Source organism: Peromyscus leucopus, chromosome 3 (assembly GCF_004664715.2).
Source record: "Peromyscus leucopus breed LL Stock chromosome 3, UCI_PerLeu_2.1, whole genome shotgun sequence".
Lineage (NCBI taxonomy): Eukaryota > Metazoa > Chordata > Mammalia > Rodentia > Cricetidae > Peromyscus > Peromyscus leucopus.
Window position 1 is genome coordinate 61,904,744 of NC_051065.1, and position 15,824 is coordinate 61,920,567.

Here is a 15,824-nt window from a genome sequence, read left to right on the forward strand (position 1 = left end):
AACAAGTTTTATAGGTCAGCAAGATGGCATGTGAGACTTCATACAGAGGTGGGGTATAGCTTGGTGGGAGAGGGGCTGCCTAGTGTGTGTGAAGCCTTGGGCTTGACTCCAGCACTGAAAAAAAAAAAGGAAAAAAAGAGGGGCTGGCATGTGGTAGCAGAGTGCTCGCCTAGCACACAGAGCTCTGGGTTCAGTCCTTAACACTTCACCAACCGGGTGTGGGGGCACACGCCTCTTATCCCAGCATTCAGGAGTTACAGACGGAAGGATCAGGAGTTCAGATTTATCTTTGGCCAGGTAACAAGTTTTATAGGTCAGCCTAAGCTATCCAAGAGCCTGTCTCAAACAACGGAAGAGAAAAGGGGACCCTGTGAATGGCCCGCAGGTGAGACTCACAGAGCTGTTAGCTCGCCGAGGTCTGAGGCCAGGAGGGCCTCACTCCCTCAGCCCTTTTCTGCTGGCTGCAATACTTCTGGAACCCCTTCTCACGTGCTGTTGCAGGGGCAGCTCCGGGGCCGAGTCCTAAGCAGAAGTGTCAAGTGCAGTGGGGGCCTGAGGGCCCCAGCACAGGGGGGCTGGGAGGAAAGGAAACGCTCTTACGAAGTTGCCTTTGGCCCTGTGTTGCCAGATGATGGCAAGCTGAGTCCAGGGCTGGGTCTCGGGGAAGGAGCAGTACTGTGCCAAACTCAGGGGTGGCAGCGTAGCCTGGCAATACCCAGGGCAACAGAAGCTGGAAGTTTAGGTGAGCACTTCCAGCAAACGATCTATGAACCAGCCCGTCTAGGCTACATGTGAGTGTGTGTTCAGAAGATGAGTGTTTATTCTTGAGTATTTATTCCAAGGTCGCTTGCAAGTCGTATCAGAGCAGACGTACCGGGCACGAGGGGCTCTGCCTCTGGTCGGGGAAGGCCGGATGCCTGTGTGCACTTACTCCCCTGGGGTGGGTCTTGGCACACAGAATGATTGCAGGGGTGGGGGGAGGCCCCCAAACTGGGAAGGTAACCGATGGCTGGAATTGGTGTCTTGTGATGTGTCTTACTGGAGAGGGTCAGGTGAATCTTGATAGTGGCAAGGAGGGACAGATGTGGGTTATTGTATTCCCTGTGAGAGCACTGTAGGAAGAGTGATGTAGGGCGGTGTCACTCAGAGGCCCACACCCAGTGTCCTTGTTTGCTGACCGGGCCAGGCCCAGGGCTCTACAACCAGGTGGGCCCAGGGCCAGGCACCAAATGAATGAATGGAGTGACTATATGACAGACCTGTCCAGGGAGGGACTGAGTTTTAGGAGCTTTGTGATGTTTGGTCACTTTCCTTCAAGTGTTAAGCCACCACTGTTTCCAGGGAGGCTACATGTGTGCATGCCATTTATTTAGCTCACTAGGAAATAAACTGATACCTCAGTGCACACATGTATACACACACACACAATCTGTTGTTTCTAAGACACGGTCTTGTTATGCAGTCCAGGCTGGCCTTGGACTGAGTGCAGGAACGGTCTCTGGTTTTACTCTGTGTGCTGCAACAGCAGAATGCTGCCATCCCTGGCTTATGTGACAAATCCCTTTTTAAAGGAGATTTATTTTTACGAGTGTTTGGTCTACATGTAAGTGCACCACAGGCATGCAATAATCACAGAGGTCACAAGAGTGTCGGATCCCTGGAAGTGGGAGTTACAGATGGTTGTGAACCACCACGTTTGTCTTGGGAATTGAACTCAGGTCCTCTGCAAGAACAGTCAGTGTTCTTAACCTGAGCCATCTCTCCAGCTCCTGGTGTGACAATTCCTAATTAAAAATATGTTCATATTTAAGCTGGGTGTGGTGGTGCGTCTTTAATCCTAGCACTCAGGAGGCAAAGGCAGGTGGATCTGAGTTCGTGGCCAGCCTGATTTACTGAGTTCAAGGACAGCCAGAGCTATACAGAGAAATCCTGTCTCAAAAACAAACTCAAATGTTTGTATTTAATAATGGGATTCATAAATCTTTTCAAGTTCTTTTCTGGAGATGGGTAAAAGAGATGACAATTCATGTACTTTTCTTATTTGGGAAGAAATGTAGAATTCTCTATATTCTCCATGTAGAATCTTAATTGGAACATACCCAAATATATGGTATTTTAAAGAACGTTAGCAAACTGGTAGGTAGGATTTATTTTAATTTTCAATCTGGAAAAAAAAGCCCAAAAAACAAGACCCCAAACTCTGCTCATACACACACACACACACACACACACAGAGTCAACATTTTCAGAGCACTGATACAAGGGAATATCGTTCCCTTCAATTGCATGACAATACTGTTTTATGTGTCACAATAAAAGTTACAAGAGTCTTGTCTGCGGTCACACAAACATCATGAGTTTACATTTTAACACACAATTAAAAAAAAACAAAAAACAGACGTCTCCCGGCACTTCATCCTTGTGACCACGGCCCGCTTCCATTAACATTTAAAAAACCCAACAGTGGCTGTTTCGGAAGGCGTAGCCTTTCCGGATCCAAACTAAAATCATGAGAAATTTGCCATTTAAGAGAACAACCAAGATTTTATTCATAGGTTTGGTGACTCCATTCACCAGAAGATGTGTAAAAAACTGCATGAGAGTAAAAATAAATAAAGTGTTGTTGCCCAACCAGCCTCGTCAACACGGCAGCCAGGACAGGGCACACAGCACTTAGGACCATCTCCTGACGTTTTCCGTTGCCTTCGTTAAAATTACAACTTTCCAACAAATCAAATGAAAAGAAAGAGACTGGGTAAAAGGTTTGAGGATGTTCACATTCGGGCTGGCCTTCTCTTCAGCAGCACTTTGGGGCGTGCGGCGGCAGCGGCGGCGGTGACATATTGCGTGTTTGGACATAAGGCACCGTGATCTGGACGTGCCGTTCACTCCCTTCCGGTCACCCGTTCCATCCCAGTGACTTCTTTGAAATGAAAAGTAGTACTAATTTCAGACACAGTGCACTTTAATGACATACAGCATTGGAAACCCCTCGGAAGGGGGGGTCTGAGGACAGTCTTTGAAGGTAAGCCTGAATCTTCAAGCACATAAAATCTTTTCCTATGCTTACAAATCACTGGAAAAATACCCATCGCCAAACCCTGATATACATTCTTAGCCACTTTATTTTCTTCCATTGCAGCCAGTGTTCATGAGGCAAAACGCGACCCCGAGACTTTGTTCAAGTTCTCCTGTGAGGGTGTCTACATTCACGGGGGTCATTCGGCCTCTGTCTCCTTCTGTTTGGCACCTGCTGGGAGATGGAAAGTTTCAAGCTCATGCTCACGGGAGGGTTCTCTGCACAAGCCGATCCCACCCAGGCTGGCAGTGGCTGAGGACGGCCAGAGGCTTCCCAACAGAGAGGTGGGAGGAATGGGCGGCTCTAAGAGCCCCACCCCCTCCACCATCTCTTGGGCTCTGATCTTTATCACACCTTGCCACTCTAAATGTCAGATTCCACTGCTAAGAAAGTAAAAATAAATAGGCAGTTACTTCAGCCACCATGCACATATATAAAAATATAATCTATAAGGATAACTGAACACGCAACGGATACTAGTACCTGCTGGTTTCACGTGGGATGGTAGGCAGGGCTACTCTTCTAACCCACAGCACCTCCCTAGCTTTCATCTGACCTGTTTTTTTTAAAAATTAACTTAAAAAACTTTGATGTATATGGGTGCTTTGCCTACATGTATATCTCTACACCATGCCTGTGCAATGCCCAAGGAGGTCAGAGAGGGTATCAGATTCTCTGGGACCACAGTTATAGACAGTTGTGAGCTGTTAGGTGGGTGCTGGGAATCGAACCCGGGTCCTCTGGAAGAGCAGCCAATGCTCTTAACCTCTGAGCCGTCTCTAGGCCCCTGACTTTGGTTTTCTGAGGCAGGCTCTTGCTATGTAGCTCAGCCTGGCCTCTGCCTTCAGAGGGCTGGGACCCATGTGCGCATTCTGCGTCAGACTACACACGTGACTTTGGAGCGAGATTAACAACAGATTAGAAGAAGGGGCTGCAAACTGTAGCTAGTACGGTCAGATTGCTTCCTGGTGGGTGAGTGTGCAGCTAAGGCTCATTTCGAGTGTGAGTTCCACTGCGATGTTGCTAAGCAGTTTGAAAAAGAGAAAACGTTACTGCGTTGAGCAAGTCTCCGTATGAGAGCAGCTGTGGCCACATCTGCTCAGCTGCTGTTGGCGCTGTCACGTCACAGTGGCTGTGCTTCCCTCAAGGGGATCCCCTAAGCATCCAGCTGAGCTGCTCACTGGGGCTGCAGAGATGGCTCAGCGGTTAAGAGCACTGACTGCTCTTCCACAGGACCCGGGTTCAATTCCCAGCACCCACATGGTAGCTCACAACCATCTGTAACTCCAGTGCCAGGGATCTGACACCCTCACACCGATGCACATGGGTGGGGTAACTGGGATGTAAACCGTCACTCTCCTGATCTGTAAGCACACTAGTTACCTTGCAAAAGTGAGCATCCTGAGTTCCATGGGAGCTCTGCTCTGCATATTCAGAACGCAACATTTTCCCCAATGAACCATTACCTACAGCCTATCAGCAAGAACTCCAATCCAGCCACCCCGTTTTTATGACAGGGTTTCCATGGTAAATCCATTCCAAATGTCAACTGTGAAACAGATTTCTGCACTGTACCCACAGGAATGGGAGGAGCAAGAATGATTGACAACTTTGGAAACACCAAGTTTAGATGGAAATCTAAAGTCATACCCAGCCTGCTCTGAGGCACCAAGGCTCAGAGAGAATGGTCCACTTGCCAGTTTACTCTGGGATTCTGATGCCCAAAAGATCTCAAGGGGATAAATGAGGCCCTGCACTGAGGTGAGGGCATGCCTGAGTCTGGGGCTGGTCCTGGACCAGGGCATCCTTCTCTGAGGGTACTACCTCCCCATGTGTCTACCCAGACACCGGCTTTCTCATTTGCAGCGGGGAGAGCCTGTGGTTTCGCCTGCTTGAAGATTTACTTACACATAATCAATCCCAAGCTACAGGTTAACAGGACTTCCTGGTTTTGTTTGTAATAGAGTAGCTCTGTTCACTTTCGGGGCTAGATGGTATTCCACAGGATGGAAGTCTGTTTCCCCTTCCATCTTTTGAAAGATACGAGGTTATTTCCAACTTAAAGGTGGTGGTGGTTTGAATGAGAACGGCCCCCGGTTGGTAGAACTGTTTGGGAAGGATTAAGGGGTATGGCCTTAGTGAAGGACACGTGTCAGTTGGGGTGGGCTTTGGGATTTCAAAAGCACCCCTCCCCATTAGCACACTCTCTCCCTCTCTGCCCGTTTGTAGATCAGATGTGAACTCTCGACCACTGCTCCAGCGCCATGCCTGCCTGCGCTATGCTCCACATCCTGATGGCCACAGACTCACCCTCTGAAACTGTAAGCTGCAATAAACGCCGTCCTTCGTAAGCTGCTTTGGTCCTGGCAGCTTTACGGGAATAGAGTAACTAAGGCAGGGTGATAGTTTCACCGCAACTCAATTCATCTGATGCCCGCTTGTTTGGGACTGGGAAGCTCTCTGTGAACTTCAGCCAGTCAGTCTGGAAAGGACTACAAGAGGCCATCTACGGATGAGTTTCAGATTCAGCAAGTGGGAGGTGGGCCCACAGGAACATCTCTCCTAACTTCTGCAGGCTGCTGCTCCTGGCCAAGGTCCCTGTGAAGGTGACTCTTTACTGGGGTTGGCTCTGTGGCTTTTGCATCTGGTGAGTTGGGCAGGGCTGCGGCAGCGGTTTCTGGGGACCCTTACGGTGGGTAGTTTTAGGGAACAGACTAATTACAAAAGCTAGCTTTAGCTGAGATTGATTGATGTCTGAACTAAAGAAAAGCAATACCACAGTGGGCGATAGTTTAATGAGTACTGCTAGAGTTCAAAGTATGTGCCACCTACTGTCGCATCTGTCCTGGGTCTGTGACCCTGTGGAAAAAGCTAGCTGGTTTCTGTGCTGGGGCTGGAGAGGCGGGGGAGGGGGTGGAAAGAGAATGTGAAGGCAGCGATGTGGCAGGGTTTTAACGCCTCATCAGGTCACCACTCACCATAAACACACGGCCAGCTCTGTGCAGGCGCCTTCTACCCCTGCCCTGTGTGTGCTTTCTAGAAACTTTGCTTACCCGAGCAGAACATTAGAACTTCAAAAACGAAAAGGAAAGGCAAAAAGATCTGCAGAGCAGCACACACAATGCCCTGCTGTGTGGGAGGTGGGGGCCGGGTGTCTTCAGCGTCTGTCCTGGAAATCTTGGATAGAAATCAATCAATCAATCAATCTACCTACCTGTCTATCCTTTTGAGACAGAGTCTCTTTATGTAACCCTAGTTGTCCTGGAGCTCACTAGGTAGACCAGCTGGTCTCAGGCTCACAGAGAACTTCCTGTCTCTGCCTCCTGAGTGCCAGGATCAAATTCATGTGATACTGTGCTGGCCTGAAATCTGCATTTTTACCTGCTGGTGTGAGGATCAGGGCTTGCAGGATGTCTGACAGGGAGATAATACCCACAATACTATCTGCATCATTCACTACCACCAGCCGATGGACCTGTAAAGAGAAAAGCCCAGGTGTGAGTTTACTCTGTGTGTGTGTGTATTGCACTTGCCCAAGTAGGCATACATGGAGGCCAGAGGTTGATAACAAGTTTTTTTTTTTCCTAAATTGCCTCACTTTTTTTCTCCCCCAAGACAGGGTTTCTCTGTGTAGTCCTGACTGTCCTGGAACTCACTCTAGACCAGGCTGGCCTTGAACTCTGAGATCTGCCTGCCTTTGCCTTCCAAGTGCTGGGATTAGAGATGTGAGCCACCACTACCCAGCTGCCTCACTATCGTTCATTCGTTCGTTCATTCATTCATTAATTCATTCATTCATGTGTATGAGTGTTTTGCCTGTATATATGTCTGTGCACCACATGCATGCAGTGAGTGACCCTGGAGGCCAGAAAGAGGGTGTCTGATCTCCTGGGACTGGATGGCTTTGAGCAGCCATGTGGGAATCCAACAGTCCAACTTGTATCCATTGGAAGAGCAGTAAGAACTGTAGCCTCTGAGCCATCTCGCCAGCCCCGCATTATTACTATTTTTTAGATGGAATCTCTCACTGAACCTGAAGCTTGCCATTTTACTAGCCTGGCTGGCCAGTGAGTCCAGGATCCACCTACCTCTGCCCTACCAGAGCTGGGGTTACAGGACTCTACTGCTGTCCCTGTTTGGGTGGGTGCTGGGATCTGAATTCAGATCCTCCTGCCTGCAGGCAGGCAATTTATCCACTGAGCCATCCTCCTAGTCCACATGTGAAAGTTTAAATTAAAAACATTTAAAAATGCATGTTGGAAAAAAAGACATGCAGGAAACTGTACAGTGATCCAGCTGCACAGGAGGGCCGCACAGTGGATGTCTGCAGGAAGGTTTGGGTCCAGAGGTGAAACGTAACACCAATTTGCTTGACCACACTGAGAAAAATGAGCCAGCTCTGTCTGTTGAGCTTCCACATTTCAAACTATCTATAAAGGAATGATATAGCTCAAAAGTAACAATCTCAGTCTGTGTATGCATGCATGTGGTGGGCATGGAGGCCAGAGCTCTGTCCACACTGGGTGACTTCCTCCATGCTTCTCCACAGGCTCTCTCCCTGAACCTAGAGCGCACCGACTCAGCTGCACTGGCTGGCCAGCAGGCCTCGCAATCCTCCTGCCTCTGCCTCCCCAGCACTACTTCAGTTGGCTTTTTACCAGGGAGCTGTGGATCAAATCCGGGTTCTTGTGCTTGTGTGGCAACAACTTTGCCAACTGAGCCGACTCCACCCCAGCCTCTCAATTTCAGTACTCGAGTGAGCGCAGTCTCTTGCAGCCAGTATGCAACTGGATTTAGCTGAGCAATGGAAGTCCAGAAGGTCGTGGAAACTTAGGACTGGGCTCTGCCCTTTCCTCTCCTGCGGGGACTGTGCTGTGGCGTTCAGGCATTAGTGTTAATGTTCAAGAGGATCAAGTGTGGCAGAGTGAAGCAGGTGTAGTCACCTCTAGTGTTCTCATCTCCAATCTTCCAGAGGTGAATGGAGAGCTGGAGGAGAGAGCAGAGTGTGGAACAGCATCCCAACCTCCTCTTATTATTCTGCCTGGGGCCAAAGGTTACCTGGGAGATCCTCGAGGCATCAGTCAGCCTTAGCTCCTGCCCAAAATGGGACACAGGAGGAGCTGCAGGGGAGGAAGTCTGGCTTATGTATTTTGCCAAAGGATAATGTTTTTGATGTCATAACTTGCTTTAGGGTTAAAAAAGAGTCGCCTTGGTTATCTTTCTTGTGTCAATCAACACAGATTTCTTTAAAAAAACTTTCTGGTCCTTCAATAATCCTGTGATAAAACACAGCACTGTAACTGTGATTTAGGATAAAATGATGATTTATTTTTATGATGTTTATTTATGTATGGAGAGGCATGTGCGTGACTGCCCAAACAGGTCTGAAGAACTTGTAAAAGTCATCTTCTTGTTCAACAGGCCGATGGTGACAAACACTCTGGCTCTGGGAGGAGTCAGCTGGCGAAGGGATTTTAGTAACAGACAGAGCTGAGACACGCAACTTGAGAAAACAACTTATTACATCCTTATTTCCCTTCTTGGCTTCCTTCAGACCACAGATTTCCATGGCCCTCCACCACAGCACGCGAGAGGTGTGGGTATTACTGGCCTTGGTGATTGGCCTTTTCTCATGGCAATAGAAAAATTAGACTGCTAGTGATTTTCACCATTACCACTCTCCTACAAAGTGATCTGTAGCCGGGCGGTGGTGGCGCACGCCTTTAATCCCAGCACTTGGGAGGCAGAGCCAGGTGGATCTCTGTGAGTTCAAGGCCAGCCTGGTCTCCAAAGCAAGTTCCAGGAAAGGCGCAAAGCTACACAGAGAAACCCTGTCTCGAAAAACCAAAAAACAAAAAAAAAAAAAACAAAAAAAAACAAAAAACTGTAGTTCTCACAATGGATTCCATCACATAGATGTCCACTGTCATCACAGGGAGGGATGACATTTTTCCTATTCCTGCTTCTGACCTATGGAGGGCACAAGACTCTAAGGACATTCATGAGACGTTAGGATGCACTCCCAAGTATGTTAGAACCTTCTAGAAAACAAGATGGATATTGCACAGTTCAAGAAAAGGCGAGATTTAGCTGGGCAGTGGTAGTGTATGCCTTTAATTCCAGCACTGGGGAGGCAGAGGCAGGCGGATCTCAGGGAGTTCAAGGCCAGCCTTTTCTACAGAGTGAGTTCCAGGACAGGCAGGACTACACAGAGAAACCCTGTCTTGAAAAACCAAAAAGAAAAGTGAAGATTTGCCAGTGAAATGCTGTGCTAAAGAGCAATGGTCACAGCTGGGGAGGGAGAAGCTGAGGGAATGAAGTCAGACACCACATGGAGCCTCACCTCTGTGGGACGGCAGCTGGATTCTATAGGACAGACACCAGACTCTATAGGACAGAGGCTGGACTCCATGGGAGCTTAGAGGAGTTCCAGCAGCAATGGCTCTCAATGCGGCACCTGACCTCAGCAGCATGTGCAGCACAGCTTTTGCTGTGGAGGTTACAGTCGCCTCTTAGTGGCTTCAAAACTAATCAGGTGCTTTGTCTCTTAGCTTGCACACCTGTATTTGTAATAGTGAAACAGGCTTGTCATTAGCAGTTCATTTTGCTTAGTAGGGAATGTTCTGGAAAGAACAGAACTGTATCCTTCAGTCCTTGAGAAGGACACTGGGCGAAGGGGTGGGGAGGGACAAGGCACACAGGATGCCACTTCCAGCCTGGTCTGAGAAGAAAGGAATGGTTGTGAGGATGAGAAGGTGGCCTGACACACAGGACAGTGGCCTTTCTTCCTTCCTGGGAACACTGTGTAAGGTACACCTGAAAGTTCCACAAGCAGTGGAATTCCGGCAGTGTGGGGGCGGCTGCTCGGGCTGGGAAGAGTTTACTGTTCATGTCAGTCGGGGCAGAGAGGAGAGAGACAGGAAGTGAACTTTCAAACGTTCTGTCGGGCTGGTGAGACAGCTTGGGTAGAGTGCTTGTTATGTAGGCTTGGTGATCTGTGTTCAGTCCCTAGAACCCACACAGGGTGAAGGAGAGATCTGACCCCATATACGTGGATACACATGCAAACACATGCAAATGCAAACACACGAGCACGCATGTGCATGCAGGCACTCCCCCCACATACACGAGCACACATACATGCATGCAGGCACTACACACACACACACACACACACACACACACACACACACACAAAGTTTCACTTTACCTGATTATCATTCATTTTGTTAATATAACATTATACATTTTTGCTTTGAATTCACAGATACTGACAGGATGTATAAACTAAAAGCTTCTGGGGCAACTTTTGTTCTCTCAAGTGTACATTTTTTTATACTCTGAAAGTATCTTGCCAATATTTGCATTCACAAAAATTCACAAATTCAACTCAACTCAGCAAGCCTTCACGTCTGTGTGTCGAGCACTGTGCTGGGGTTCAGAATGGCCATGAACCCCCTCCTATCCTACAGACCCATGGCCTGCCTCCCAGGGCTGTGTCTCAACCTCCCCAGCCATCCCTCGACTGCTTGCTGTGTGTGTCCTGAAGCAGACTTGAGGGAAGATGTGTACAGGCCCGGTCTCTCACCTCGGCTCTTACTATTCTGTCCACGATGGTCTCCAGTGTTTCCAGCTTATTGCACTTTACCACACCCTCAAAGTACTGTGAGCGGTGCTGCAGGGCCTGGGTCACCGTGATGTCTAGGTTATTATAGGTTTTCTCAGCAGCAAGGTTCTGCAACAGAGTCACAGGGAAAAAATTACATCCTTCACTTCCATTCGGATGAAGGAGCAACCTGATTTTTGGAAACAGTAACATGGAATTTGGTCTTATGAGTTGTCTTTCCAGCTAGTATCATGCCATCAGCACGGTTGTCTCAGTCATAACTGAGGATAACACATTACTAGGTGTACCTTGATTACGGAGACATGTAAATTTGTTGTGTTGGTAGCATGGGGGATTGAACCCAGGACCTCATGCAAACTAAGCAAGTGCTCCACCACTGAGCTACTGCCCTAGCCTCCCGTTCCCCGCCCCTTTTTTTAATAAAACTTTGAGCCAGGTCTTCCTAAGTTACTCAGACTGGTCCTGAACTTATTCTGAAATTCAGTTAGGTCTTGAACTTGCAATCCTCCTGCCTCAGGCTCTTGAGTAGCCGGGACTACTCTGGCTTGTGTCACTAGGCTTAGCAGACAAATGTTGTTTTATACATTTAAAAAGATTTTACTTTATATTTGTGTGCATGTACACACAGGTGTGCGTGCGTGCGTGCGTGCGTGTGTGTGTGCGTGTGTGTGTGTGTGTGTGTGTGTGTGTGTGTGTGTGTGTGTTGTGCTTATGGAGGCCAGAAGAGGGCATCAGATCCCTTGAAACTGGAGTCACAAGTATCTGTGAGCCTTCTGACATCAGGAACATCACCTACTCTTACTACTAAGCCAACTCTACAGCTCACGTGTTAAATTTTGAGGCTTTTTTGCCAGGCTCCTCCCTTCTTTGTCCACTAGGGCTCTACACCACACACAAGCAAAGTCTCCTGAGAAATGAACTAACACCTGTGAAGGGTAAGATGCGCACCTCAGTGCTTTGCAGTGAGTTCTCAGAGCTCACCGACTCTATTAGAAAGGTGTGGGGGCCAGGCAAGATCAAGAAGAGACCCAAGAAGCCCAGAAAGCCATGGGGTCTCCCACAACTCCCATGGATTTTAGTGGGTCCATTCGTCCAAGGTTCTAATGAAAGGATTTTTGGTATCTACCCTGTTGAACAGAATAGGGTGAATCGAGAGATTTGAGACAGCTACAAAGCTGTCGTTAGGGCAGGCTCAACACTGTGGCAACATGCGTTGTATGCATTTCACTATCAAGTCTGCTTCCCCTTCTTAGACACAGTGTGAAACTCAGAAATGACTCTTAAATGTGAGTGGGAAAGAACAACTTAAAGGTATGATACAGCACCAGTGAGAAACCTCACGCCTGCCAATCAAGGATTTGAGTAAAGAGCCCCAGGAGACTAGGATAGCTCTCTCCGCCTATTGGCTTCTTCTTAGATCAGTGTCTCCCAGCTGAGCAGGAGTATGCGTTAATACGGGCCCCAGCTCACGTGTTCACTGAGCACACCCCACAGGCAGAGCGACCCCATAAAGAACCGCGACCACGGAAGGTGCGTGCTCCGTGGGCTGTAGTGATGGATGCGATGTGTTTCCATGAAGAAGCCCGAGGACAATAAAAATCAGCACTACTCATACAGTTCATTGGTAGATCAGTGAGTATTAGAAATATCATCACTGTGAGGCTGAAATTCTCCAAGACTCTCACTCAAAGGGTCAGAACTTGTTACATCAGGGAACAAAGGACTCAGTCTAATTGTGATTTTCATTTGTTTGAAAATGCATTCTGAACGACAGGTTTAAAAACATGAAAAAATACTTACAATTACATCAAACTTGGAATAAATATCTACAACTTTTCCTAAAAATGAAAAAATATGTTAGAAAAACATTTCAGGAACAAAACAGCAACTCATTAAAAAATCAGTCTTAACTGGGTAACTACTATGGATTACACAGTGTTGAATAAAACAAATGGGCCCATTTAAAAGTGGACATAAAATGGTATCTTAATGGAGACAGGAAACTAAGTCCACCGCAAATTCCTATTCTCCTGATTGCTGACTATGGGAAGTGCACCCCAGCATTGGTTTCTCTGTCGTCTGCTCTCTTCCCACTCCTTCCGGCCCAGGAGCGGGCCCGAAGCTTCGCTGGGACGGCCTCACACACCTGACTCATCCACCACGGGCAGCGCTGATATCCGTCTCTCCACAAAGATGTTCAAGGCTTTGATAATAGGAGTGTCTGGGTGAATGAAGGCAATATTGTGGTACGTTCCTATTCCAAGTTCATCCAGGTTCTGCTTCATGAAGGCAGGCTTTGGCATATCAGACATCTGAGCAAGGAGAGACATGAGAATGTTCTAGAACCCTAGCATACCCTTGCAATGCTCAAACATCCAGATCTGAATGAAGAACTATGTTCAACACATGAAAGGCACTCTTTCCTAACGTCTGCTTGGTGTCTTACTGTCAGCAGAGCCACACGTCAGAACTGCCTCTCTCACACCAGCTAACAGCTCCACATGTATCCTTCTACAAAAAATGATCCCAAGGATTCATGTCTGCCCTTCACTCCAAAACAGCGGGTAGATGATGGGATCGACAGGCATGTCTGGGGAACGAAGGCCTGAAAGCCAGCACGGCTTGAACCCTTTATTCTTAGTGATGTACACTCAGCCCCGGGACCTGAAGTGACCCTAGGGCCGAATGGCTGAGACCAAGCTGCTGCTCGGTCCAGCCCACCTCCACAGCTGGTCCTCTCCCCAGATGAATCCAGTTTCTGACGATTAACAACAAGGAATAAACTAGCTGCACAGAGCGGGAGGAACCTTTAACAAACGAACTTTCCTCTTCCGACTGTTTCAGAGGAGGAGGGGTAAGTTGGAAGGAAGTCTAGGATCAGGCCGAACTACAACAAAGTAAGGTCTACGGTTTCAAAGATCCACCTTTTATAAAGGGCACAGTTGACGCCAGCCTTCTGGTGTACCTTATAATTATCAGGAAAAGATGAACAGTTAGAAGAAACAAAATGTTCAAGTCAAAGAGTTCATCAATATTCAAATCATGAGATTCCTAGAAATTTAGAGAAAAAAGAGAAAGACCTATTAGGTCATCTAATCCATCTCAACACAGACTGCCTGCTTCTCAAATGCCTGCAAGGGTATCACTACCCTTTCTCCACATGATCCTGATAATGAAGTAAAAACCAGGCTATGATGCTTCTTTATTTAAAATACGTGTTTTTATCTGACAACCTATGGCTGAATATTTGGCTGCAAGGTTCTAGCTGCCATATTGGTTCAAATATAAGGCAACCCTCTTCCTCTCCACAGATGAGGTGAGTGGCAATATAAACAGCATTACCACCACCAACTGGGCAGGGATAAGGATGCCTTGTGTAAAGCTCTCAGGATGTGCCTGCCAGTGGGTCAACTGTCACAGACGGGCTCTAGGGGGCTGAGCTGCCAAGCCTGGCAAATGTGGGTCCAGAGCACCTGCCTCTTCACCCAAGCCCTTGGTTCCTATGATGTCTCAACACACGAGGCTGCCACACTCCACTGTAACCGACTGGTGGACAAAAACTGCTCTTCCTTCCTAGGCTGCCTACTAAATGTCATGGGCTCTTTGGCAAATTATTCCTCTCCTGATTTCTTAGCATTCATTTAATCAGGAAATACAACTTGTCTCCGTATGCCTACTATGCCTATTAAACTATGTGACCAGCTGGATCACCAATGCGTGTCTCTAAACCCTTGACACCTCAGTAAGCCCCTGGTCTTGCAAGGCTGCATCCAGAAGAGCAACTTGGACCGGGCGGTGGTGGTACATGCCTTTAATCTCAGCACTCGGGAGGCAGAGCCAGGTGAATCTCTGTGAGTTCGAGGCCAGCCTGGTCTACAGAGCGAGATCCAGGACAGGCACCAAAGCTACACAGAGAAAGCCTGTCTGGAAAAAACAAAAACCAAAAAAAAAAAAAAAAAAACAAAAAAAAAAACAACCAAACAAACAAACAAACAAAAGAGCAACTTGGGCCGGACTTCGGGCTTGCATGCCTAGTGGGAAGCTGCAGACAGGAAGCAGCTTTTAAGTGTTTCTTATTTCCGTTAGAAAGAAAACTTCAAATGACCTTTCTGAACCATCAACACTTCCACTGGTCCTCCTGACTGATGACTTCAACTCCACATTTAGCACAGGTGATGGGGGCGGGGCACGAAAGCCTCCTGGCACATTCCTGCTCCCACGGAGCCTCCTCTAATAATACTCCCTGTCTCGGAGGTTTGAACACAAACCACAGAAGTGCACTATGGTGCGTCTCTTGCCTACATCTGACTTGCCTTGGGATTCTCTGATGCTGCTGCAGGTGAGAACGAGATCACCCCCGGGACGGTGTTTTTTTTTTTTTGCTCCTGTTTCTAAAACCATGACCTCAACAAAGGCACCACGAAGCAACTTCTGCCCTAAACCGTGGCTCCATCCATCTGGTGCAGCAGACCTCAACCAGACTGAGAAACTGCTTTAGCTGCCCGTGCACGAGAGATGCCCATCTTCAGGGGGCACTTCCCAGTTTTAGTACTTTCATACTTGGCCTAAAATATTACAGCATTTGAGCTGGCATCCACTTGGAGAACACACAGTGCACACAGTATAGTGAGTTGAGAAACTGAAATGCCGCAAAATGGAGCCCTTAGAACTACCGGTTTCTTCTACCAAGAGCAACAGGAGCCCATTTACTTGACGTAAGTGACAGGCAATGCAACTGCATCTTTAGGGACTACTTACAAAAAGCTGGAGGAACTTGAGGATTCTTTTGTGGGTAAGTATATAAAGTGCATTCCCACTGATAGGGTCAATAACTGGCAATCTGTGGATTTTATTTTTGATCAACGAGTATACAGCATCGAAGAGGCTGCGGGAAAAGCCATTAGAGTCATTAGGAGGCTTTCAAGAGAGATCAGAAAGACTTCGGACCACCCCAGCTTTCCAGTATTTTCCCTGCTTTTATACCACCATAAGAAGAGGGTCACACCAGCTTAAAACGGTCACCGCAAAGCTTTACATGGGAGCTCTCCGCCCATCTGTTGATGCGTCTCAAACTCGAGAGGGAAACATGGAGCGCCAGCAAGGCCGGTTGTTAGTAGT

The 15,824-nt window shown here is 47.8% G+C and overlaps 1 protein-coding gene across 14 annotated transcripts in view; it reads right to left on the reverse strand.

Annotated features, from left to right (window-relative positions):
• Window positions 1-2,944: 2,944 nt before the first annotated feature.
• Window positions 2,945-15,824, reverse strand: part of Prkag2 (protein kinase AMP-activated non-catalytic subunit gamma 2) — a 264,212-nt gene continuing 251,332 nt past the window's right edge. For 9 of the 14 annotated variants that reach the window (XM_028879514.2, XM_028879517.2, XM_028879515.2 and 6 more), the window contains 6 exons: window positions 15,465-15,591; window positions 12,853-13,018; window positions 12,507-12,544; window positions 10,668-10,814; window positions 6,461-6,554; window positions 2,945-3,253 (listed from right to left, as the gene is read on the reverse strand). In XM_028879514.2, coding sequence (XP_028735347.1) covers window positions 3,219-3,253; window positions 6,461-6,554; window positions 10,668-10,814; window positions 12,507-12,544; window positions 12,853-13,018; window positions 15,465-15,591 — 607 coding nt within the window. In that variant the 3' untranslated portion in view covers window positions 2,945-3,218. The remainder of the gene's footprint in view (window positions 3,254-6,460; window positions 6,555-10,667; window positions 10,815-12,506; window positions 12,545-12,852; window positions 13,019-15,464; window positions 15,592-15,824) is intronic. The other 5 variants (XM_028879513.2, XM_028879511.2, XM_028879510.2 and 2 more) reach the window with 3 other exon arrangements.